The sequence below is a fragment of the Leptodactylus fuscus genome, chromosome 4 (genome assembly GCF_031893055.1).
Source record: "Leptodactylus fuscus isolate aLepFus1 chromosome 4, aLepFus1.hap2, whole genome shotgun sequence".
Taxonomy (NCBI): Eukaryota; Metazoa; Chordata; class Amphibia; order Anura; family Leptodactylidae; genus Leptodactylus; species Leptodactylus fuscus.
The window spans coordinates 32,146,336-32,172,574 of record NC_134268.1 but is presented as its reverse complement, the minus strand read 5'-3'; the positions used below and the strand labels follow the sequence as shown (position 1 = coordinate 32,172,574).

The 26,239-nt window shown below is 42.2% G+C and overlaps 2 protein-coding genes across 2 annotated transcripts in view; both read right to left on the bottom strand.

Moving 5' to 3' along the window:
- CDH17 (cadherin 17) overlaps positions 1 to 5,383 on the bottom strand; it is a 45,509-nt gene extending 40,126 nt beyond the window's left edge. The window contains exon 1 of the mRNA XM_075270248.1: positions 5,175 to 5,383. Within this exon, the coding sequence (XP_075126349.1) occupies positions 5,175 to 5,234 (60 nt within the window). The 5' untranslated portion in view covers positions 5,235 to 5,383. The remainder of the gene's footprint in view (positions 1 to 5,174) is intronic.
- Positions 5,384 to 11,374: 5,991 nt separating this feature from the next.
- Positions 11,375 to 26,239, bottom strand: part of GEM (GTP binding protein overexpressed in skeletal muscle) — a 344,355-nt gene continuing 329,490 nt past the window's right edge. The window contains exons 2-6 of the mRNA XM_075270281.1: positions 22,820 to 22,881; positions 21,068 to 21,404; positions 15,765 to 15,841; positions 15,133 to 15,337; positions 11,375 to 13,900 (exon numbers count right to left, since the gene is read on the bottom strand). Of these exons, the coding sequence (XP_075126382.1) occupies positions 13,623 to 13,900; positions 15,133 to 15,337; positions 15,765 to 15,841; positions 21,068 to 21,395 (888 nt within the window). The 5' untranslated portion in view covers positions 21,396 to 21,404; positions 22,820 to 22,881 and the 3' untranslated portion in view covers positions 11,375 to 13,622. The remainder of the gene's footprint in view (positions 13,901 to 15,132; positions 15,338 to 15,764; positions 15,842 to 21,067; positions 21,405 to 22,819; positions 22,882 to 26,239) is intronic.

Here is a 26,239-nt window from a genome sequence, read left to right as displayed (position 1 = left end):
CAGGGCTCCTAGGAACCTATCTATAAAACATAGTGTACAATACTGTCAGGACTCCTAGGAAGCTATCTATAAAACATAGTGTAGAACACTGTCAGGGCTCCTAGGAACCTATCTATAAAACATAGTGTAGAACACTGTCAGGACTCCTAGGAACCTATCTATAAAACATAGTGTAGAACACTGTCAGGGCTCCTAGGAACCTATCTATAATACATAGTGTAGAACACTGTCAGGGCTCCTAGGAACCTATCTATAAAACATAGTGTAGAACACTGTCAGGGCTCCTAGGAACCTATCTATAAAACATAGTGTAGAATACTGTCAGGTCTCCTAGGAACCTATGTATAAAACATAGTGTAGAACACTGTCAGGGCTCCTAGGAACCTATCTATAAAACATAGTGTACAATACTGTCAGGACTCCTAGGAAGCTATCTATAAAACATAGTGTAGAGCACAGTCAGGGCTCCTAGGAACCTATCTATAAAACATAGTGTAGAATACTGTCAGGGCTCCTAGGAAGCTATCTATAAAACATAGTGTAGAGCACAGTCAGGGCTCCTAGGAACCTATCTATAAAACATAGTGTAGAACACTGTCAGGATTCCTAGGAACCTATCTATAAAACATAATGTAGAACACTGTCAGGGCTCCTAGGAAGCTATCTATAAAACATAGTGTAGAACACTGTCAGGGCTCCTAGGAACCTATCTATAAAACATGGTGTAGAATACTGTCAGGTCTCCTAGGAACCTATCTATAAAACATAGTGTAGAACACTGTCAGGGCTCCTAGGAACCTATCTATAAAACATAGTGTAGAACACTGTCAGGGCTCCTAGGAACCTATCTATAAAACATAGTGTAGAACACTGTCAGTGCTCCTAGGAACCTATCTATAAAACATAGTGTAGAACACTGTCAGGGCTCCTGGGAACCTATCTATAAAACATAGTGGAGAACACTGTCAGGGCTCCTAGGAACCTATCTATAAAACATAGTGTAGAATACTGTCAGGTCTCCTAGGAACCTATGTATAAAACATAGTGTAGAACACTGTCAGGGCTCCTAGGAACGTATCTATAAAACATAGTGTACAATACTGTCAGGACTCCTAGGAAGCTATCTATAAAACATAGTGTAGAGCACAGTCAGGGCTCCTAGGAACCTATCTATAAAACATAGTGTACAATACTGTCAGGGCTCCTAGGAAGCTATCTATAAAACATAGTGTAGAACACTGTCAGGATTCCTAGGAACCTATCTATAAAACATAATGTAGAACACTGTCAGGGCTCCTAGGAAGCTATCTATAAAACATAGTGTAGAACACTGTCAGGGCTCCTAGGAACCTATCTATAAAACATAGTGTAGAATACTGTCAGGTCTCCTAGGAACCTATCTATAAAACATAGTGTAGAACACTGTCAGGGCTCCTAGGAACCTATCTATAAAACATGGTGTAGAATACTGTCAGGTCTCCTAGGAACCTATCTATAAAACATAGTGGAGAACACTGTCAGGGCTCCTAGGAACCTATCTATAAAACACAGTGTAGAACACTGTCAAGGCTCCTAGGAACCTATCTATAAAATATAGTGTAGAATACTGTCAGGACTCCTAGGAACCTATCTATAAAACATAGTGTAGAACACTGTCAGGGCTCCTGGGAACCTATCTATAATACATAGTGTAGAACACTGTCAGGGCTCCTAGGAACCGATCTATAAAAGATAATGTAGAACACTGTCAGGGCTCCTAGGAACCTATCTATAAAACATAATTTAGAACACTCTTAGTGGTCTTAGGGCCCCTTCACACTACTGATACTGATAAAGCAGATCCCATTTATTTCAATGGGAGCGCTCGTAGAGTAAAAAGCAGCCCATTCATTTCAATGGGGAGCGCTTGTATGCCGGCTCTTGCCCGTTGCTCTTGACCGTTTTTAACGTTCAGAATCAGGCAGCGTATCAGTAGTGTGAAGGAGCCCTTAGGAACCTATTTATCCAATTACTAGTTTTCTTAAGCCAAAACAGCTGAAGTCAAAGTAGATGTGACATGTGTGTCTATAGAAAAACAGATGGTAAGCAGAGGATATAAACTAAAAGACTGGCTCTAGAATCTAGAATCTAGAATCAGCGATGGCGAACCTTTTAGAGACCGAGTGCCCAAACTGCAACCCAAAACCAACTAATTCATCACAAAGTGCCAACACTGTAATTTAACCTTAATACTGTGCAGATCCACAATTGTGGACAGTTATGGGTCTGCAAAATATGGTCGTGTGAATGAGGCTCTACAGAGCTTTCAATTATACAAACAATTTTGTACTGCATTTGGTACTTTCAACAATTCATGTTCACTATTTACATCGTATAGATCTGGGCCCCCACTTAGTCCAGGCTGTGCCACAGTGACCCCCACACAGTTCAATCTGCTCCACATGGCCCACACACAGTATAATTTGCTCCACAGTGGCCCCTACACAATATAATCTGTTTCACAGATGAGTGCGCACCCATGCCATAGGTCCGCCATCACGGCTCTAGATGGTACAGGACATCCACCTGATTTCCTGCACCAGATTAACCTTGTGCAACCATACAACCATTGGCTTTGTAGCCGATACAGGGGGACACCGACAGACATATAGTGGATAAATGTAATGGCTGATAATGGACGGTGTATTGTTATGGGGACATTATGGGGGTGCTCTAGAGTGAACTGTTGTAGAACTAGGAGGCTCATGTAGTATTCTTGCCCTGCGGCCCTCTGTTGCCTATACCCGCCCTTGTCTCAGCCGCTGCAGAAAACATCCTCACCATAGTAACACAACAGAGACCTGCTGTTGAGCAAACATTTCTCTTGTTCCGCTTCCAATATGACCACCACTTGGGTTTATTATCCACAATATGAAATGTTTTTATTGCCCTGTCAGATTCGTAGCAGCTTAGCAATGGCTGTGACCAGTTTATTGCAGCCTCCTCTTCCACAGACCCAGCCATAGATTTGTAAGGTACAAAGTCTAGCAGTGTCAAGGCAACGTATCTTCCCCCTCTCTCATAGTCGTGTCAGGCTGTAAAAGTTTTAATGCTCTGTTTACTGAATGTTCACCGAGAGTTTTTACTGATAAAACAACAAGGTTTTTGCAGCTGTAAAGGAATATTCTAGTCTCAGTAAGAAGTATACGCTGCCTATAGGGGCCACCACCACGCCCGGGTCTCTTATAGTATTCCTAATCATTGATGGTATGGACAGATAGTCTGTAATTCTTTGCAGAACTTCTTATGGATGAGGAGGGAGCAGCTTTATGTCATTCACTGCTACCTGTTCTACTTACAAAGAGGTTCTGCAGCAGCCGGAGAGTCCATGTTATGAATAAGGAAACTGCTACTGCTATCGGTCAATGAATTACTAAATTATTATTATGAAATTTTTGGAATGTGATATGCAAAGTGCCTTGCAAAGAGGAAGGAAATGTATTAAAATGAGGCTCAACGGAGAGAGAATAAAGAGGGGATCCGCAGCAAGAACACTATAAATACTGGGTAGGTGGACTGGGGGTCGGTATTGGTAAGGATAGGCCCATATCATTGTCAAGAACACTCAACATGGAGATGACTTCAAATGGCTGCCATATATGTCTATATAACTGTGCACTTTAAGGCTGAGGCCCCACGTTGCGTAAACACAGCTTTTTTTTGTTGCAGATTTTGTTCCAGTTTTTTGAGCCAAAGCCAAGAATATCTACATAAGCAATGGGGAATACATAGGAAGTTCTTATACCTCTACCTTCTGCTCAATCCAATCTTGGCTTTGGCTCAGAAAAAAACACAACAAAATCTGCAAAAAAAAGTGGGACTGTAGCCTAAAATGGTTGTAAAATTACTTGTTGGAAGAGTCCCTTGACAATAGCCAAATCATAAAGTATGACCCTTAGTGATCAGCTAGAGAAAATTGGCGGTAACTGTTCAATTTCTCTACAGCACCACCGCAGGAGAAATGAGGTATTGCATGATGCCTATTCAAATAGATAGGATATCTGTAAAGCAGGACAGGTCTTCCAGGAAGACGAATGCTCTTTGTAACTGCTCGCTGCCATACGGCAGTAGACACCATACGGAATTGTACAAAATAAAACTCCAATATTTGTAATCAATCCATTGACCGTCAATCAATTGATTTCTGATCAAGGACAGAATAAATCCAACAAGGCGCATTATTATTGCTTAATTGCAGTTCATTATCAGAAAATGGGACAGAACAGTGAAAAAGTCCATATGGATATTGATACCGATACCAATACCGATTGTTATCAGTGCAGTGACCAATAAAAGTCATTGAATGAAAAGTATTGAGCAATAGGGAACAACCTTCAGGCTATAGGAGAGGTAAGGAATGACTCACCTATCAACCACACCTTAGGGAAAATCCGCCCTTCCCTTTAATTGGCGCCCTAGTTCATTTACGTGATACAACGGTCATATATTATACATGGACAGGAAAAAAAAACTAAAAAAAAATCTAATACAATAAATACATATTCTCTAATATATTGACCTGGAAAGAGAAAAGAAAAACTTCCTTCTTTCCCAACTTAGTATTGAGCTACTAGCTGAGGTTGCAAGTCCTGGTGCCCAATGGGTCCAAAGGACTCATGGCCACATAGACCCCAGAATTATCAATGGCACATGAGAGGTGGGAGCCCTGATACAGATTTAGCATTTACTTACAGAGGTTCCACTTTATTATTTTAACCAAACTTCCACCTTTCCTCCTAATCTCTGGCCTAGAGTCCTTCATAGAGCATAAAAGACCATAAACACAACTTGGTGTATCCATCACTACAGCCTTGTTCTATATTACAGCCATGGATTTTAGGCTGTCATGGTGGTAGCAAAGTGGTTTCTTAAAAAATTTCAAAAACAACTCAAAAAATTCCATCTTATATCTAGTCTGAGGGTCTCATTCTGATTTAGGACAGGTTGACATAATTCAGTATAATGTTAATATCTGACGACACCATTTCAGGTAGTATAATACTCCCATCCACCCTTGAATCATAAAAGACACTGACGGGTCAAGGTCTATTCTGCTCGTAAAGTAGTCAAAAATAAAAATTGTCGTCATTGTAGAACAAATATGGCTAAAAGTAAGCAGAAAGCTCCAATATTACCTGGATGCAGAAGAACAGAATAAGAAAACCTTTGAGCTTCGCCATCTTAAGCCGCCTCATGGAAGAGGTCCTAGAGAAAGAGGCATAGGTTAAGGGTAATCCAGAGACGTGCGCCTTTGGACGTTGACTCAACAGAAGAAAGCCATCTACATACAACCCGGGTTCAAAAGTTGAGCTCAGAGAGAGAGAGAGAGAGAGAGGCTGGAGGAGGAGATACGTACTAAAGACGACTATAAGGAAATGACACCCAAGGAATCCTATCTACTGATGGTGTCCCAGCCCAGTCTGTTAGTTATCCATTAATTCATAGGATGGGTGTGATCTATGTAGAGCCTCACCGAGCAGCTCTTTGTGGATGTCTATTCCAGAAATATTTACTTGTATCTTATTACGTCAATTAGGATCATTTCAGTTTTTTAATCTATAAAACAGATGGGAGGAGCTATGGTGGTCGTCACTGCTTTGGTTTCCGTACTTTGCGGTATTTTTTCTACTAGTATCCGCACTGTATTAGCACAATATTGCAGAGTATGGTCCTAAGAAGTGATCAGAATCTATTAGAATTGGATAATAATGATATAATACTTAAAGGGGCTGTCTAGGATAACCCTTTTTTTTTCTGCAGGAGATGGTGGAAAAAACCCAAAAACTCGTACTTGTATATCCCCGGTGCTCGGTGTCTCCTACCGCAGTCCGAACCTATAACTCCAGGGACTTGTTTTGGCCACACATGACCTCTGAGGCCAATCCAGCGCAGCACCTCCAATGAGGCAACCTGAAGCGATAGCTTCAGGCAGCGCTATGCCAGGGCCCCGGGGGGGGGGTTCGGGGGGGGGGGGGCGGCATTTTTGCTTACCTAAGCCAGTACTGGACTGGCTTAGCGTCACCGTCTCGGCAGCCCGGCACGGGAAGCGAGCGGTGGATTGGGGAGGCCCTGTGGACGCAGTGCTACTCCAGCGGCCTCCCCTCACGCTCCCCTGACGGTCCTCTCCCTGCCTGCTCTCTGCCTGCTAACGCCGCTCTGCCACGCTCCCTTGCTCCGCCCAACCCCCTTCACTCTACCCCGCCCCCCTTCCGTTGCGGCTTTCTGTCGTCTGCCTTGGGCGGCAAAAAAGGTAGGTTCACCCCAGGGCCAATCAGTGGCCTCAGCAGCCTAAGGAAAGGAAATGGGACATCACAGACCCCGTAGCAGCAGGACCGTACCACGGTGGGAGAACGGGGACAGGTAAGTCCAGGTTATCCTGGACAACCCCTTTAAGCTCTGTTCAATGTCAGGAGTGACAGTCATCAGATTTGAGGACAAGTATAGTGGCACTTTTTTGCAGTCAAACCCTATGATAATGCCACAAGGCCAAAATGTATTATAATAATACAGTCTGCTAGTTGCCACTGAAAACTGTGATATAATGGATCCAGCGTAGCATTGTGGCTTCTGAAGCCTGGACTGCCATGTCCTAAGGTTATGGGAGTGTAATTTATTTGGCCATTGAAGTAAGGGAAGGGCAGCATGTGACAGTCCTACCCATATCCTTCACTCACCTCTTACTTCCTGTAATTGGCACGGAGGTTACCAGTACTGCTAAGGGTTCAGTTTTTTGGACCGGATTTTGATGCGGAATCCGCCTAAGAATCCGATTCCAAAAAACGCCTCCCATTGACTTCAATGGGAGCCATTCACTTCTTTTTTCCGCTAACGTCTTTTGCCGCTCGGGGAAAAAGAAGCGACCTGCCCTTTCTTGCCGAGGATTCCGCCACAGCGCCCGCGGCGCCAACACTCCCTCCCGACTAGGCCCATTCATTTGCACAGTCTGAACTACTCATAACAAACAAAATGGCGGAAAAATGTTCTATGTGCCGTAGCTGGACCAAAGTTAGCCACAGGCATTTTGCCCAGGGCAGGGATTTTTCATGTATTACAATACAAGCAGAAGGCTCAATAAACTGTTATCAGGATAGGATGTCGTATAACTCAGGATGAGAATATCAGTGAGTCACAGGAAGCCATAGTTGTCATCTCCTGGGACAAACCAATAGGTGGGAAGCCATGAGAATATTGGAATCCTAAGTGTTCGTCAACATGATGCGACAAATACAGGTGACGGGAGCAGTTTCCTTTAACCTTTTACACTATTTTCACTATTATGGGGTAAATAAGAGATAAGTACATAGGCAGGGGTTTGCGGGGCGGCAGTAGGAGTTTAGGAGGATTGGGGGGTGTATAGGAAACGGATGAACAGGCAATAAATCTGCAGGGAGAAAGTAAAGGGCTACGGAAATACAAGGCTCCTCTTAGCACAGTGACTGTGACAGTGGTGTATATCCTAAGAGTTAAGTGCATTTGGGGGTACGGATTAATAGCGCTATTATTCAAGTGTCTGTCACTATACAAGTCATTGTAACTTGTCACCATTGTACATAAAAAAGATCAATATTCTGCAGAGGACAATGCAACCATTGTGACATAGCTAAGGGATCAATGAAGCTCGCCAATGGTTTACTAATAGGAGAGAGACTACCGGACAGTAAAGAGGTTTTCCCATGAATATAACCAGATTAAATTAAAAGTTATACATTTTTGCAAACAGAAATAATTAAGAATTTTGCAGAGTTTCAATGATTTTCTCCAACCATCTTAGTGGTGACATCTCTTGTCTTGATCAGTTTCCATGGTCTGCCATGGTGGTCATCGGACCTGTGTTTATGGAATATCTAAAAGGAATCACTCACCTGATGGAATAGAAGTATCCTGCAGGACGTGACACCAGTCACAGCGAATGTCTTCTGTAGTCAGGGCCGGTCAGTGACAAATATGAGAAACAAACAGTTCCTCATTCTCATTCACCAGACCCCTCCTCAATGGAGATATACATTTAAGCAGTTTTGTATATTTTTGTGGTTTTAAACTGTTGAACCAGAACGGAGAACTGTGACTTGAGCGTCTGTCATATGTTGTGTATATTATCACCACTGGAGGTTACAACCTTATTGGTCACCATTTTTTTGTGTTCGTGTTCTTTTGGAATATTTGTACAAAGTAAGAAGAAGTTTAACAAGAGCAGATTTCTTCATCTATATGTTCTGCATATGAATATATTGTAGATATACAAATGTTAGAAGGGGGTATTACACTAAAGTAGGGGTTTGGTTGGGAATTCGTAAGCTGCCCCGTGAAACTGGACAGGGGATGGAAACCCCGAGGTCAGCCTTCAACCCATTCGCTTGACCATTTTCTTTAGGCGGACACACAGTCGGACATGCAGGACTTTGTATCCAATTAATAAAAACGGTTTCCCCCGGACAGACAGAAGACGCACATGGGTAGTCACCGCTGCAAACCCATTCAAGTGAAAGGGTTTGAAAGTTGACCTCTGGGTTTCCGTCCCTTGTCCAGTTTCGTGAGGCAGAAGATGGAAGTCTAAAGGTCAATATAGGATGCTCGAGATATACACTCAAGATCTAATACATTATAGACAGGAATGAATCAGTAATGCAGATCACTGTAGGAGCTCAGAAATACTTCCAGAATTCATTGTCTGTGAACATGTTGTATCTTGTAAAGAAGAACCCATATATCAATACAATCTATTATCAAATACTGAGCAGCTAGAATCCCACATCAGATACGTATGAGACAACATTCCTCTTTCAATACTCTAGTGAATGATGATACATGTTCTATTGTGTAACTTTCACTTTCTTATATGTGTTCTATGTTCTATTGTGTAACTTTCACCTTCTGATACATGATCCATGTTCTGTTATGTAACTTTCACTTTTTGATACATGATGCATGTTCTATATTTTAATGTGTAAGTTTCTCCTTCTGTGAATAAAATATGGTTATACTAGCTTCTGTACGTGACTTCGTCTACGTGTCGTTGGCATCGATGATCCACCTGCTCTGGGGTTTCGGCAGCTTTCAAGCTGGCCTGCTGCTGAACTTGTTCCTCGCGCCATGCCTGTGATTGTTCCGGCATCTCAGCAGTTCGCTGGGACGCCATATAATGAGTGTGTTGTTGGCGTTGATGTTTCAGCTACTCTAAGAGCCGCTTGATGCCTAGCTTGCTCAATCTTCCTCAGCTCTGCTTGAGGAGAAGCTTGTTGACTTCTGGCTACTTTCATAGCTCTTGTTTTTTGAGAATTTTGCGACAAATTAGATTTTCGTTTTCCCGGCATGTTTAAAATTGGCAAACTGCCAATTTGGATTGAAGGGGTTTTCACATCTCAGTGTCTCAGCATGCTGCCTGCAGTATCTGCTTCTCACTTCCTGTATTTCTCTCCCCCCTCCTCCCTCTGGTTGAATGAGACACAGAACAGTTATGCAGATCAGATAATATGCAGATGCTTGCACAGAATGGACTCAGTGTTATCTGTGTTTTTACATAGAGAGATAAAAAACCTGGCTTTATCAGCAAATTGCAATTAGCTGAGATTGTCCTGCAGGCAAGAGCAGTTTAATATAGTATATTAACATAAATTCATAACAGTCTTGAAACCATGTCATTTATCGGGATAAAAAGTAGCCTATGTGTTAATACAGGTTACAAACTATCTATGTGCCAAATGTCATCCAAATCCGTTCAGACGTTTTTGCATGATTGCGTAGAAAACATCCAAACATCCAAACTTTCACATTTATAATATTAGTAGGGTAAGATTTCCAAATTTTTGCATTCTTGTTTTGTTTATATTTCATGAAATGCCTGAACTTTTTTGGATTTGGGGTCTCCTAGTGATGTTGGATGGCAATCACTAATGGTTCTATGGAATGGGCAAATAGCGCTGGATGTAGACTGACTTAATAGGTATCGGGGAGTCTTTTGGGAGCTTCAAATAGGCAATGAGGCCACAAATAAATGCTTGGAGAGCCCTCTGGAACTGACCAGTTATGCCCATGAACCTCAGGCCGTGGGCAATGTAGCTTCATGATAGACTTTCAAAGGCTTTCTCAATATCTAAAGCTAATAAAGAAATAGGCTCGTGATGAGAATTATCCAAATAAATAATGTTACAGAGTTACCTGGAATAAACTCTACTTGACCAGAATGTATGAGGGAAGGAAGTAGACCATTCAATTGGGTGGTAAGGAGGGAGGAAGACAGTTTGATATCTATGTTTAGTTGTGACATGGGTCTGTAGTTAGTGGGGGTAGTAATGTCTGGAGGCAGTGAGCATGTCCTGGGGAAATTTACCTCCCTGCAAAATATGATTGAACATTTGGAGAAGACGTGGTGAAGGATAGTTTAGGGAGATCAAGGGATCGCTTAAAGGAGGCAATCTCCAGAGGACTGTCAGAGGTGGGGGTAAAGTATAAGTTCTGATAGAACTGGTGGAAATATGTATAAAATAGACTTAGGCTCGTGCCTCTGTTAAGAAGTATAACCACCAAGCATAGTGCCTCTGTAAGGGTAAGTTCACACAGAGTTTTTTGGTCAGGCTTTTGAGGCCGTATTCGCCTCAGAACCCTGACCAAAAAGATGGCTTCCATTGAAATCAATGGGAGCCGCTCAGGTCTTTTTTCCAGGAGCTGTTTCTTCTGGCTCACGTAAAAAAGAAGCGAGTTGCTTATTCTTTAGGCAGAGTCGCCTCGCGATTCAGCCTGAAGACACACTCTCCTCCGGACTAGGCCCATTCATTGGGCCTAATCCGGAGCAGAGTGCGCGGTTGGATGCCGGTGCAGTATACTGGCTTTCAGTCGCGGCTACCTGGTTTTTGGCTCGGAACCTGAGGTGGCCTCCTGCCTTACCCTTAAGGAAGTGTTGTGTTGTAACTGCATCTGGGAAGGCTCTCGCAAAAATGGGGTGACTTCTTGGCATCCTGGAAGAGTTGACAAATTTTCAAGACCCAGCAGAATGCTCCTGCATCCGGGATCCATCTCATATTTGACATCACATGGGCACTTTATATGCCACTCACAACGCAAAAAAATTGACGTGACCGCAAATTGTGTATCCACATGACACAAAAGGTCAGGCTGCGTAGCAAAAAAGGAACCTGGATTTTGATAAAGGGGGCATTCTCAGGTGGGGCCCTATTTCAACCCTAAAGATCGAGGGCCAATATACCCTTTACATGCCCAAATTGCACTTTCTAATTTTTCCCCTGCTCCACTTGTATCTTAAGATAAGACGAGAAAACATTAAACATGATGAAAAGTATCTTTTATTTCTTCATTTTGTATCATGAAGTACAATGTAAAAAATAATTTCCTAAAAAATCAACATAACAAGTAACAAAATATCCATAAGAAACAACAACGTAATAAATACATATTTGCTATACAACCCAACGTGAAGGATTCCGGAGAGTTACAAGGGCGGATATTATGGAAGCTAAGAATAAGTGACTTTAATGGACCTGTATAACCACAAGAGCCAAGACGTCGATGAAAAGCCGAACACAAGGACGCGTCTTATGGAATTTAGTAGGTTTGATTTAATTCGATTGATGACGAATCGACTACTTGACGCCATTGCTACTATTAAAGTACTTATGAAAGAGACCCCACGGGGGACACCTATGAGGAGCAGCGAATAATAACATAGCAACCGTGCAGATTAAAACGGTATTTTTGTAACAATGGTCAAAATTTACAGTAAGATTATAAGTGGTTGCTAGGTTACAAAATCTTTATCCACGCAAGTACCTGCGGGGTTATTCTATAATCTAAATATACTTCAGTGTGATCTGTCCAAAAATAAAAGCGGTATAATCTCTTCTTTGGTAGGCAGTCTTGTCATGATTAGAATGTAAGGCACTTTGGGAAAAAAAAATAGAATGCTAAGATTATACAGTAAATTACTTATCCAAAAAATCCAAAAATATCAGGTCACATGACCTCTATGGCTGTTTTTAGGCAGTGTCAGTGGGCCGTATGGCCAATATTGCATGTTTCACACGTTACATAGCCATCGTCCTGCACTATTTAGGGTTTAACTGAGGTAAGGTTGATGGAATTTTCCTCTTGTTGATACATTTTTCTTCTTCCTTTTGTTTTTTTTTTACATTCCTATCTCTACCATCTTCCACGGTTCAACTGGCTCACCAAAGAACCCAAAGTTCCTCCATGAGCCAGGCTCTGACACAATGATGGACCCCACATATCCAACAGAAGACAACCCTCTTTTGGAGTTGACCCAAGCCAATCGCTTGTCAATAAGGTCTACTCCATATGTGATGGGTCACAAATAACCTAGTGAACCATGACCTGATGATATATCCTGATAACAAAGATTACATGTACATGTTCTGTGTGGAAGTAGGGTAGACCTTCCGATTCATTTTCTTTGGAGGGCCCAAGAAACCCTGAGGGACCACCAAAAATAGCCACCATTACGGCTCCCATAATGGTGGCCATCAAACATTTGCCAATCCATGTAGTTATATTGTTGCAGGTAATGGGGTAACCCCTTCCTTTGTAGTGTCATAAACCCATTTAAGCCATGACCATCCATGACCATCCATGTCAAGGCAGTCCTAGTTGTCATCGAGATGTACCCAAGATTGACTGCATAGAATTTTTAAAGGAAAAATATGCAAATCTGTTTTCCAAGATGTAAATAGGACAACCGTGCCTCTGCTCGCTGCCCTCCTATTTACATCTTGGAATACAGATTTGCCTATTTTTCCCATAATCCGCCAGTGGAGCAAAAAAGGCTTTTGTAAGACTCCATAAACCTGAGAAGGTGATCTCTCCTTAAGGATTGATGTTATCCCCATAACCTAGAATTTTTAAGGAATATAGATGAGTAATATTCAATATGGGCAAACTAGAAAACAAATCTATATGTTTATCCATGGGCAGTCAAAAAATTTTAACAAATTTTTTGAGCATTTTTTGAGCACATAGCTTAGGGTTTCCTATTGAAATCTTCCATATTACATAGACAATGTCTTATAATGGGTTACAAGCATAATAAATGTACTGTATCTGTATTGCCCGGCAAAAGTAACATGCTGGTACTGTATATCACATATCTGGACCTACTATATACCCATAATGTAGCAGTCATCATGAAATATCTACTTAACTCGAGTCTATAGCTGAAAGCATAATATACAGTCTCCTACCTGTACATCATCATGAGTCTATGTTTTATTATGTACACTTCAGTTATATTACACCGTCGGTAGACGAGTCGTCTCCGACCTATGTCCTATGTGAGGGCCACAGGTTGGACACCAATGTCTTACTTCATTCATACATAGCAAAAACAAGGCAATATAAGTAAAAAAACGTAGTATAGACAAGTATAAACCAGGCACATGGGGCCTTATTGCATATAAATAGGAATTAAAAAATCAGTTCAAAAATATCACCATGGCTGCGAAAACACAATAAAATTGTGGCGATATTCAATCTAATATAGATTGCTTATGGTTCCCAAAATAGCCAAGTGACGTCCATCAAGAGAACAAAGTCTATGAGTGGTAGAGAATCTGCGGGGTCTATAGCACGGAAAGGTCATGGCAAGATTTGGACTTTAGCTTGAAAGCCATGTTTTTGTTTTTCTTGGCCACAATCTTCCCCCAAAATCTTCTGGCTTTCTTCGGGATGCTTTCCCTCCTTTTCTGATAAGCCAACCTCTTTTCGTTCTTCTCTTTACTGTCCCTCCTCAGACGCACCTGTCTCACAATTCCTTCAAACAATTCCTTCACATTGTGCTGAACCGCCGCCGACGTCTCGATGAATTTGCAGTCGAAGACCACCGCGCAGGCCCTACCCTCTGGAATAAGGAAATGTAAGATGTTAGTTTTTGCCCAAAAAATTCAGATGTAGCAAAACTCAACTCAGTATCTTATTTGGCCCAGTTTTCCATCATATCATCCTTAAAGAGGACCTTTCACCACCTCCACCAACTCCAACTCTTTACCTCCTTCAATAGTTGCCGTTCCACTGATTCCGATGTAGTTGGAATCTTTTCTCTATCCCTAACAATTCTCGAGCAATCATTTCTGTTAGTTTCAGCACCATTATGTTCCCTACTGTCAGTTGGGAGGTCCTAGGTTGGAGCAGAAATACAGGGACCGCCCACTTGACAATAGAGGGCATAATTGTGCTGAAACTACCAACAACGATTGCTCGGGAACAGTGGGGGCTAGAGAAAAAATTCCAACAGATTCAAAATCAGTGGAGGGACACCTATTGAAGGATGTAAAGAGCAGGAGTTGATAAGGGTGGGGAAAGGTCCTCTTTAATGCCTCATTTACATCTGCGTTTGGTAATCCGTTTGGGGAGTCTGCATGGGGACCTCCCCAAATGCAATACCAAACGCATTGGCAAGCAGTGTGCAGTGAAAGCACACGGGCTCTATAGACTGTAATGGGGTGCAGGTGCTCTCTGCGAGGTGTCCGCACAGAACATGTTGTAAAAAAACTACTTTCATGTCCGCATGATTCATGCGGGCAGCACACGGAAAGCACATGGACCCCATTATAGTCTATGGGGTCCATGTGCTTTCACTGCACACCACTTGCCAGTGCATTCGGTAGTCCATTTGGGGGGTGTTCATGCGGACTCCCCGAACGGATTAGTAAATACAGATGTGAATGAGGCATAAGACTGCATGCACAACACTAAATTCTCTTAAAGGGGTTGTCTAATATGGTAGACACATTTGGTAGACAGGTCCCCAAACAATAAGGTGAAATCTCCTGTTCCAATGATAGGTCCTTCAGCAAGGTAAACTGTTGGGAAACCTGCAGCAATTTCCCTACAGCTCACAGCATACGCATGCGCAACAGACCATTCATTGAGATGGGGAACACGGAATCCCTATTCTCATGATCACTGCGATCATAGTCTTATCACCTACCAGATGTCAAGGTAATAAGTACTGTTTCTAGGACAACCCTTTAAACCCCGTCATAGTCCTCTCCTGTTTTATAATGACCCGGTGCATTCCCCTTATACCAAATGGTCCACTGTACCCAGGCAATGAATACTTGCTTACTATACCTGATATGGAGACTTCTCTGCATCGGACAAGGTCGCTCTTATTGCCCACAAGTATAATAGGAATGTCTTCGTTCTGCCGTGCCCGGCGCAGCTGTATACGAAGCTCGGAGGCTTTTTCGAAGCTGGCTCGGTCTGTGATGGAGTATACGATCAGGTAGGCATCGCCAACCTGCATGCAGTGATCCTGGAGCCAGTTGTCCTGACTCTGCAAACAGAGCAATGTAAGATGGTAACTTGATGTTATTATGTTTATTTTTTATAGGGACCACTAAAAGCTCTAATATACATAAGAATATTGAGGGTGGTGTTCCTCAGATTAATGCTTTTACTATTATGCACTTTCACCAGTCTTAATCAATTTTGCCCCATTATTAGGTCATACCAAATACTGTATATCATCAGGAATATTGGTTTAGCCCAAAAAATGTCTGCCCTTCCAGTACCAACCTTACAAATACTTCAGGTAATACAGTAAGGTACATAAATTGTCTCATGAAGACCACTCCATTGTAAGGTGAGGCCAGCAGAGGACACAGGGTAATACATGGACCCTTAAGAAAGCCCATATCTTCTAATGGTTAAGCATTTGCCTTTAAGAGTCAAGTGAAGAAATTTTGTGAATCAGGTGATACCTTATTCTCCCACATGTCGAGCAGGATCAGAGTTGCGCTTTCTCCGTCCACCATCAACGTTCTTTCATAGGTGTTCTCTGTAAGAGAAACAAAAACAGATTACTACTAGTGAACGTGTCACCATGTTACATGGCGGTTATAGTCAGAACAGGGAAATAGAAATGTCACTGTAAATGTATATCACATGGGTCCTAATACGAAGGGGGAGGGGTCTTATACTCTGTCCTCTCATGCTTATCATATTGGGAAAGATTTGGAAGTTCTTACATTATTGTGTTTAATTGTAGAACATTGGTATTATTCTGGATATATACACCCTGTCTGTACTCCTCAAGCACCAGAGCCCAAGTGCATCATATTGTATAATACACAATTTCCTTTCTGCAGCTGCAAACACTGTCAGCAGAAAAAAGTTATCCACTACAGCCTGTATACTGTCAGCAGAATAAATCTATCCACTATAGCCTGTATACTGTCAGCAGAATAAATCTATTCACTACCGTCTGGATACTGTCAGCAGAGTAAATCTATCCACTACAGCCTGTATACTGTCAGGAGAATAAATCTATCCACTACAGTCTGTATACTGTCAGCAGAATAAATCTTTCCACTACAGCCTGCATACTGTCAGCAGAATAAATCTAAACACTACAGCCTGTATACTGTCAGCAGAATAAATCTATCCACTACAGCCTGTATACTGTCAGCAGAATAAATCTATCCACTACAGCCTGTATACTATCAGCAGAATAAATCTATCCACTACAGCCTGTATACTGTCAGCAGAATAAATCTATCCACTACAGCCTGTATACTGTCAGCAGAATAAATCTATCCACTACAGCCTGTATACTGTCAGCAGAATAAATCTATCCACTATAGTCTGTATATTGTCAGCAGAATAAATCTATCCACTACAGTCTGTATATTGTCAGCAGAATGAATCTATCCACTACAGCCTGTATACTGTCAGCAGAATAAATCTATCCACTATAGCCTGTATACTGTCAGCAGAATAAATCTATCCACTACAACCTGTATACTGTCAGCAGAATAAATCTATCCACTACCGCCTGTATACTGTCAGCAGAATAAATCTATCCACTACTGTCTCTATATTGTCAGCAGAATGAATCTATCCACTATAGCCTGTATACTGTCAGAAGAATAAATCTATCCACTACAGCCTGGATACTGTCAGCAGAATAAATCTATCCACAACAGTCTGTATACTGTCAGCAGAATAAATCTATCCACAACAGTCTGTATATTGTCAGCAGAATAAATCTATCCACTATAGCTTGTATACTATCAGCAGAATAAATCTATCCACTACAGTCTGTATACTGTCAGCAGAATAAATCTATCCACTACAACCTGTACTCTGAAAGACATTCATCCCTGCCTGTCACTGTATCTTCACAACCTCTGAGAAAACAACCATTCACAGAATATAGGCTGCTGCAACTATTGCTGATCTATGTATTTTGCTAATGATTTGTGATGGAAACATACAGGGAATTTGATCTCCCCGAAGCTCTGCACTGATTTCTGGCTCCATATATATATTCATAAAGGAAATTATTTGCAATTATCTAATAAGAAAACAAGGACCACTGGTTACAGAAGACTTCTCCTTCTCTAGTCCAAGTTTCATCTACCAGGTTAAATTTTCAACACCCTCATAGCCTAGGTGAGAGGTCTAGCTGGGGGGGGGGCAATTGGGTGCTCCAAGGGCTGTGCTACGTGGGTGCCAACAGACTATTTCGGTTTGTCTGAGGTATTTAGCTACAGAGTTGGGGCAGCTAACTGAAAGTTTGCCCTCAGTGACCCGGGTATATACTCAGTCTTTGAGAGAACCCCAGCTCTAGAATACCATTTTTTACCCCATTTTAGATGAAATTCAGTGGACAACACGCCATAGAGGACTATGCATTCCTTGGAAAGAAATGGCCATCTTTTTTGATATTGGAATTCTGTACAGGACTCTCCACTCCTCGGTTGACACCAGGACTTTCTGAGTGGCAATAATGTGCTACATAATTGCGGCCCACAAATGGCGCACTTTTTATGTATGCCACCGGTGGTCCTCTCAAAGAGACATCTCTATAGCTTAAAGGGACTTTTTACCACCTCCACTAACTCCAGCTCTTTGCATCCTTCAATAAGATCCATTGCTCCACTGATTCCAGCATAAGTTGGGATTTTTTTTCTCTAGCGCCCACCCTACCTGAGCCATCAATGCTGTTAGTTTCATAACTTGTCAGATGAACGGTTCCAAACTATCTGCTCCAGCTCAGGACAGTAGAGAGCCTTAGAATATTGGGTACTGAAACTAACAGCACTGATTGCTCAGGAATGGTGGGGGCTAGAGAAAAAATTCCAAATGTAATGTGCCAGATTCAGTAGAATGCAAAGGGTCAGTGGAGGTGGTGAACTAATTTTGAGCCTTTGTACTACAGTGGTACACAATCTACCCCTCTCCATCTGTTAGTAACCTATAACTCAGGAGATACTGGGAGTTGTAGTCTCATCACATCTGGAGAGATATAGGCTGCTGTAGGTAACTGTTCAATGCTGACTCTATAATATCCAGAACTCCAAATCTGGTTTTCTCTGAGGTCACCCAATTTTTTTTTGGTTTCCACAGCATCCCCGGCTGGAAAAGCTCCCACGAGATTTAAAACATATTTTCCACATCTTCTAGAAATTAATCCAGCACATGGAATAAAACATCATGATGAAGATTTGCAAAGTCTCCTACTGTGGAGGGTGATAAACTCCAGATTTGTTCAGTAATGGAAAATACTTGCTCACAGAGCGCAACACGCTGTTAACCTCTTCCCTGCCAGATTGCAGCTATAGGTTACAGATACCCTGGCGGTTATTTATACTCTCTGTGTATCCTGTATTACCGGGGCAGAGTCAGAATAAATGGAATCAGATAACACGTCTGCTTTCTTCTTGCTATATTTAACTTGTTTTATAAAGAAGCGGAAAGAAAGAAATCAAAATTGCAAAATTGTTTAGGAAGAAAAAAAATGAAGGTCATTCCAGGCAAAACGGACAATGTGGATGGATGACGCCTAGGCCAGCATGGAAAATAATAGTCTGGGCAGACATAAATTGTTATGTGTATGGCAATGTGGAAAGATCTTTGTAAACAGTTATGGAGAGGGCATAAGTGAGATAAATCTGTTTCCATCTACCCAATGGAAAGTCATGGAGGGAAAGACATTGCTGTAGTGAACTGTCAAACAAAGAGTTAATAGAAGGGTATGGAAACCTGTATGAGTTAGATAAAGTGGAGAGCTCCACATCCTCTCTGGAGGACCTATCGTGTCCATGCCTTACACAGGCACTGCATTCATTTCAGAGGAAACTGTGTAATACTTCATTTCACCTGTGGGGGCATTGCAGAAGAATTAAAGGATTTTTCTGGAAGTTATCTATTAATGACCTATTCTATTCAGATTGGTGGGTGTCCAACACCTGGGCCCCCCACAGATCAGCTGTTTAAAGAGAACACAGCATTTGGGTAAGCACTGTGGCCTATGCACAGTGTCATATACTGCATAGGGGCTGCACTTGGAATTGCAGCCGTACTACGTGACCAATGATGTAAGTCATGGGCACAGGGAAGAGGCCACAGTGCCCATAAACAGCTCATTGGCAGGGTCCAGAGAGGGTCGAACCTCTACCAACCTGATATTGATGCTCTATACTAGAGATGGGCCATTTTATCCCAGTCCCTATAAACCCTTGCCGCCAGTTTATAGATTTTCACCAGGAACACTACAGAATGGCATTGCAGAAGACCCCTCCTATAAAGTAGGCTATACACATCAGGTTAAGGAAGGCCTAACCTGCCGATCTTAGCAGAACTGGCCGACGCTCCTATGTGTATGACTGTGCGCTGACTCTCCCCGAACAGATGATGACAGAGGAAGGCAGGATCAGGAATGCTGAATGCTTTGCTCCAACATTGATCACTACAGGGTGTCAGGCAGCAGCTACTCTCCGCTCCCCACTGAGAACACATGCACTCTCGGTCAAAGTGAATGCTTGTTTTTATTTGACTTATTCTGCTCGCTTATATAGCGCCGACCTATTCTGCAGCGCTTTACAAGTATTGTAGGGTTGAGCCGATCTTGAGATTTCAGGATCGATTTTAAAATCCGATTAACGATCATTTTCCAGCCGATCCCGATCGTGAAATTTGCTCGATCGCCGATCGGGATCCAATCTTTCCTGTGCCTGATCACTCAATCCTAATTGTATATTATATATACAGTGGGATTGAGCCAATCTTGAGATTTCAAAATCCAATTTTCGATCATTTTCCAGCCGATCTCAATTGTGATCGTGAAATTTGCTCAATCGCCGATCGGGATCCGATCTTTCCCGATCGCTCAACCCTAAAGTATTGTCCTCACTCACTGTCCCAAAGAGTGCAAATAGCCATCAGACAAAGCCTAAATCTCAGCCATGACTGTATAAAACCTGACTCTAAAGCCTCCCATACACCACAGATATTTATTGTCAGATCCAATGACTGGAATCTACCAATGGCTCAGCTTGATGAGATGTTGCCTTCTCCCCCCTGACAATGACGTCCTGTATTGGTCGCCATGTTGTCTTTACATGTCACAGAGCAAAATGCTGAGGTCACCTATGGCTATTTGGTGCAGCAGGAATAAGAACATTGGCCGGATGTCATTTTGTCCAATTACCTGGACAGAAGTGGTGAAAAATAAATTGGCAGCTGCTTCTCCTCTCTGAAGTACAGAAATACACATGCACACTTGGCTGATATGAATGAATGTTTATGGAGGGGTTGCAGAGTTATCCTAATATCTATGGCTAATTTGTAACCTCAGCTCCAAAAAGGAGGCACGGCCTATGGGAAATGGGTTGTAGTTTTGCTAGAAAGAGCAATGACCTAAATTCCAACGGTTTGCGCCAAATATGCGCCAGACTAGACAGTCCAACAATACGCCAAATTTATCAAACTGTATCACTGTGATAAATCTGGTGCAGATTAAGACTATCCAAAACTTAGGCACTTTTGGTAAAAGTAAGATATTTAGGAAATGTTTGAGGATACAACAGCTGAAGAGCCATAATGACCTCCTAGGAGATCAGACAAGCCATTACTACTTGGCCGAGATGGGCCATCTCCATGCTGAGAGCAGTGACATCACTAGTCCTAGCCTTGTGATGTCACCTCTATGTCCACACAATATAGCAGTCAGTACTTTTTTAGCAAAACCAATAAAAGGAGTCATATAAGGAAAACTCACCTCCCAACATGTCACTGTCCAACGCATCGGGTACACCAGCGAATATGCTGGCCAAGGTAGACTTGCCAACGCCATGCTCCCCGATAAGCACCACGCGGTAATACGTATTGCCAGATTCGGAGGAGATGACGGAGTCTGAAGAGTCTGAGGACCAGCTGCGTCTGTAGTACTCCTCCGGCTTCACGGCATAGTTTATGGTGTAGTTTCTATTAAGGCGGACATCGGGATTCTTCTGGACATGAATGTTCTTGCCATCGGCCGGGATGCTCCAACGTTGCTGATTCTGCACTGTTGTGCTGCTGCGCCGCATTGTCACGTTCAGTGTCATCGTGTTTCCCTACAGATAGAAGATCAGATATGAAGATAACATTCGGATATACGGATTTATGGCAAGGCGCCCAATATCGATGGATGTGGAATTGTCCTAAATAATAAGCATGGGGCAACGACAGAATTATACAGAATATATAGTGTTGCAGAGGTTTAGAGCAATGGCCTCCAACTTGTAACTTGTTGGTTGTCGCCAATCTTTCACCCGAGACTGAACGAGAAGCTCTCGATTTTATTGCTTGTAATTACACACGGTGTCCACTAGAGGCATGTGGAAAAAGTTAATAAATCCAAAGCCTGTTAATACAACAAATCATGGCAGCCAGGCAGGTTAGCCTTGGTTGTCTAAACATGCCCTGGAGCCACATCTGTGATATGTACCTCTTGGATGTGGATCACTCTCTACATCTCCTCTGTCTACTACCATGTTTAGTAAGATCACCAGCCCAGTGTCTATTACTGACTGACAGCTAGGTAACACAGATCAGTCCAATCTTCATCCCACCATATGCCTAAACATATGCCTAAAAATCTACTTATACTATAGAAGAAGCCAAAGATTCGCAACCCTCAAAATACTCTGCAGATGTAGCAGTGCTGGTTGTGTATTTGCGCATTGCTTGTGCGTCTTGATAAGTATGACTCAAGTTATTCTATAGGAAAACCACAGAAAATACACTCAATGGTTGGACAAGATGACAAACTCATCTCTAGTACATCTTTCTATTTACCATGCTATAGTAGTTATATAAAGCAGAGGTTATCAAGTATCCAGATGTCTGGTATGTACAAGGGTTGCAAACTGTGATGCGCCTCTACTATATATTATATTATATTATATATGACACTATATACATTATTATTATACACTATATATATTACATAGATTATACACTATATTATTATATTTTAATTAATATTATATATATAATATTAATTTACTAAATACCATATTTACTTGCATTATCTATGCATATCTATTTTATTTGGATTATTTCTGCAGAATTCTATGATACCCGACATAATAAATTAAAACATAAATCAGTAAAGTAAGAATTTTTTTTAAAATAAATAAATAAATAAATAAATAAATAAGAAATATATATATATATATATATATATATATATATATATATATCACAATGTAACCAGCATCTGCAGGAAATCCTTGTCCTAACATGAGTTATCACAAAGAATCACAGCAATAGTTACAATGTTTTGCAAGAATATTACGTTGCATTAAATATCAATATCAACTTTAATCCCAAATAATTTAATTTTAATTTGTTTAATTTGTTCACCTAGGAATTGCCAAGCATTGGGGATAAGTTAGTATTAATAACTACAAGGATACATACAATTCTACTACATCTTGCATTTTCGCATTATTTTCCACATTATATTGCAATACACGAAACTTACCAGTAAAAGTTTTGTCTGCAGCAAAGTCTTAGGAAAGTCGGAGGAGCTTTGTGCAGATGGAGGATTGAGTGCCCAGGGCGCAGCAGATGGATTAAGTCCTCTCGGTTATTGTGCTCTGTCTTTCTCTAAGTCTTTCTCAGCTCTTCTGGTTTATATTAAGCACAACTGTACAGAGACGGGTCTTTTCCGTGATGTCAGCTGCCTGTGTAACTGCAAGGACCAGCCCACCATACAGAGAAAGTAAGAGGAGAGATGTGGAGGGGGCTGTCAGGATATCACAAGGACTTAATCCCAATTCCTGTTTATCACTTTCATTTCATGGCTTGTTTTTTTTTTAAAAGCTTCCAGAAATCTAATCCAAGCGAGATTATTTTTTTCCAAATTGCAATCACAAGATTGGAAAAGTATCAGCCGTGAGCGCCTGTGACGGAATACGAGGCAATATACTAAGGAACATAAGCAAATGTCAGGTCGTGTGAGATAGTGAATTCCTGGGAAAGGAAAATTGCAAAATCAGAAGCAAAGCGCAAGATAGATATTTACTGTATATAAGTTCTTTAGGTTGTACTAAGATAGTTACAGGGCCTTGATGGATTCTCATAGTCCTGCAGGCATCTGTATAAATCCAAACAAGGGTGGATTAGGACTACCATGGGCCCTGGGCTGTAGAAGATTGTGCTGCACACAGTATTATGCCCCATAGTGGCCCCTGCACACAATATTATGCCCCACAGTGGCCCGTGCAAACAGTATTATGCCCCATAGTGGCCCCTGCACACACTATTATTCCCCATAGTGGCCCCTGCACACAGTATTATGTCCCATAGTGGCCCCTGCACACAGTATTATGCCTCATAGTGGCCCCTGCACACATTATTATGCCCCATAGTGGCCCCTGCACACAGTATTATGCCTCATAGTGGCCCCTGCACACACTATTATGCCTCATAGTGCCCCCTGCACACAGTATTATGCCTCATAGTGGCCCCTGCACACATTATTATGCCCCATGGTGGCCCCTGCACACAGTATTATGCCCCATAGTGGCCCCTGCACACAGTATTATGCCTCATAGTGGCCCCTGCACACAATATTATGCCCCACAGTGGCCCGTGAAAACAGTATTATGCCCCATAGTGGCCCTTCACACAGTATTATGCCCCATAGTGGCGCCTGCACACAGTATTATGCCCCACAGTGGCCCGTGCAAACAGTATTATGCCCCATAGTGGCCCTGCACACAGTATTATGTCCCATAGTGGCCCCTGCACACAGTATTATCTCCTATAGTGGCCCGTGTACACAGTATTATGACCCATAGTGGACACCCATGAACAATTATTATACTCTGGGGTCTTTTCAGACCCAAGAGTATAATAATTGGAGACCCAGGGGAGGATACAAACATAAAAAACACTGTTACTTACCTCTCCCTGGCTGCGATGCAGTCCCTGCTGATATCGGCCATCTTCAATGATGTACAGAACGTCACTTGAGCCGAGGCTTGAGTTCTGACACATAAGGATGCAAGCCCAGCCCATGTGACATCAGGGACATCACACAAGTAGGTCTGAAGCATGCCTAGAGCTGGGAGAGGTAAGTAACAGTGTTTTTTTATGTTGCTTCACCTCTCCTAGCTCTCCGATCATTAGACTCTGGGGCCTGAAAAGACCCCCGAGTATAATAATAGTGTTTGTGGGGCCCACAGCCTCACTTACTGATCCTGGCTCCTGCTCACAGCCGCCTCTGTAGAAGGAGAAGCGCAGGCGGCCATGAGCAGGAGCCAGGATCAGTAAGTGACGCTGTGGGCCCCAATAAATAAGGCCTATTACCTGCTGGAGTAAATCCAGCAGGTAACAACCTATTAAAAAAAAAAAAGCAGCGGTAGCGGGTGTCACCGGTCCCACTAGTGTCCCGAGCCCTGTGGCAGCCACTACCACTGCCTCCTTGGTAGTTACGCCCCTGAGTGTAGTTTATCTGCCTCTACTAGGAGTCCTGCCTGAATTTGTTCTGGTTTTTACCGAGAAATCCTGCCACCAAATCTCCAAATCATACATGCCTTTATATCACAGAATATATCACAGAGCTCAGCTTCTCTCCTTATATCATCTCTCTCTTTCTCTATAAATGAATTTCTATTGTCTGGTCTTTATACAAGTTCAAACAATTGGACCAATTTGCACCAAATTTGGTGCCTAGATAAAGCAAGCAGCCCCAAAGAATTTAGGCCAGGTTTCAGCTTTCTAGGACCTATCATTCTCAGCATATTCACAAAAGAATATATAGCACCCCTTGCCCCTATCATCAAGGACAATCCTCAATATATCACATGACCCGTATTAGCCAATAGAAGCTCACAGGCCTTTCATTCTTAATACCCTCGCTGACATACACCATTATCAGAGGATTGCAGCACTTGCTTGTTCTGTTATCATACATTATTACAGGACAGCACTCACATGACCCATATTAGCCTGGGTAGCTTGTAGGTCCTTCACATTTAATAGCCTCACTGACATACACCATTATGTGAGGATTACAGCTCTAACTCACATAGACAGTATATGTTTCTTCAGGTCATTACACCACAGGATTTGTAGCCATAATATTGCAACAAACAGGGCCTGTAGTACATAAGTGGAAAATCATCCTTCATCTGCCATAGTCTCCAGGAATTGCCAGTTTTTTATTTTACAATTTTTACTGCCAGTAGCAGGTCGTGTACCTTACTACATAATCCTACATGGGAAGGTACAGAGGAGGGCTTGCTATACCAACCAATCAGACTAGTACTTTCATTTTTAAAAGGGCCTTGGAAAGATGACACCAGATTGGTTACTATGGGAAACTGCCTCATTTTGTTTTTCCACCACCTTAGATGAATCCTCCCCTATTACATCTTATACCTTTTCAGCACATAGTAAAGTCTTCATTCGCCAGGTGATCTTCCTCACTTTAGTGGGACACTTTATACCCGGGCTCAACTCAGAGTATAATAATCAGAGGCCAGGGGAAGATGAATAAAAATAACAAACACTAATACTTAACTTGCCTCACCTCTGCCAGATCAGTCCTCTCTACGCCAAGCTGATGAGATGCAAATACATCGAAACGGCTGTCCTTGTCTGAGAGACTGTATCTGGTATAATCCCAACATCATTGCAAACAAGGCCTCTGAGAAGGTCGGCATGATGTTAAAGGGAGCGCCCTCTATAGGTGTGTATACTTGAGGCACTGGCATCCTAATTACATCATGGAAGTCAGATTTGCATATTCTTCTCATGTCACCTTTCCTGGTCATCCTGGCTCCGGCTGTCTGCAGCATGTTTAGCATCGTGGGCCATCTTCCTGACGTTCCTACTGAGGCCTGTGATTGGTCCTCAGCGGTCATGTGGCGTCATTACGCTACTGTGCCCCATG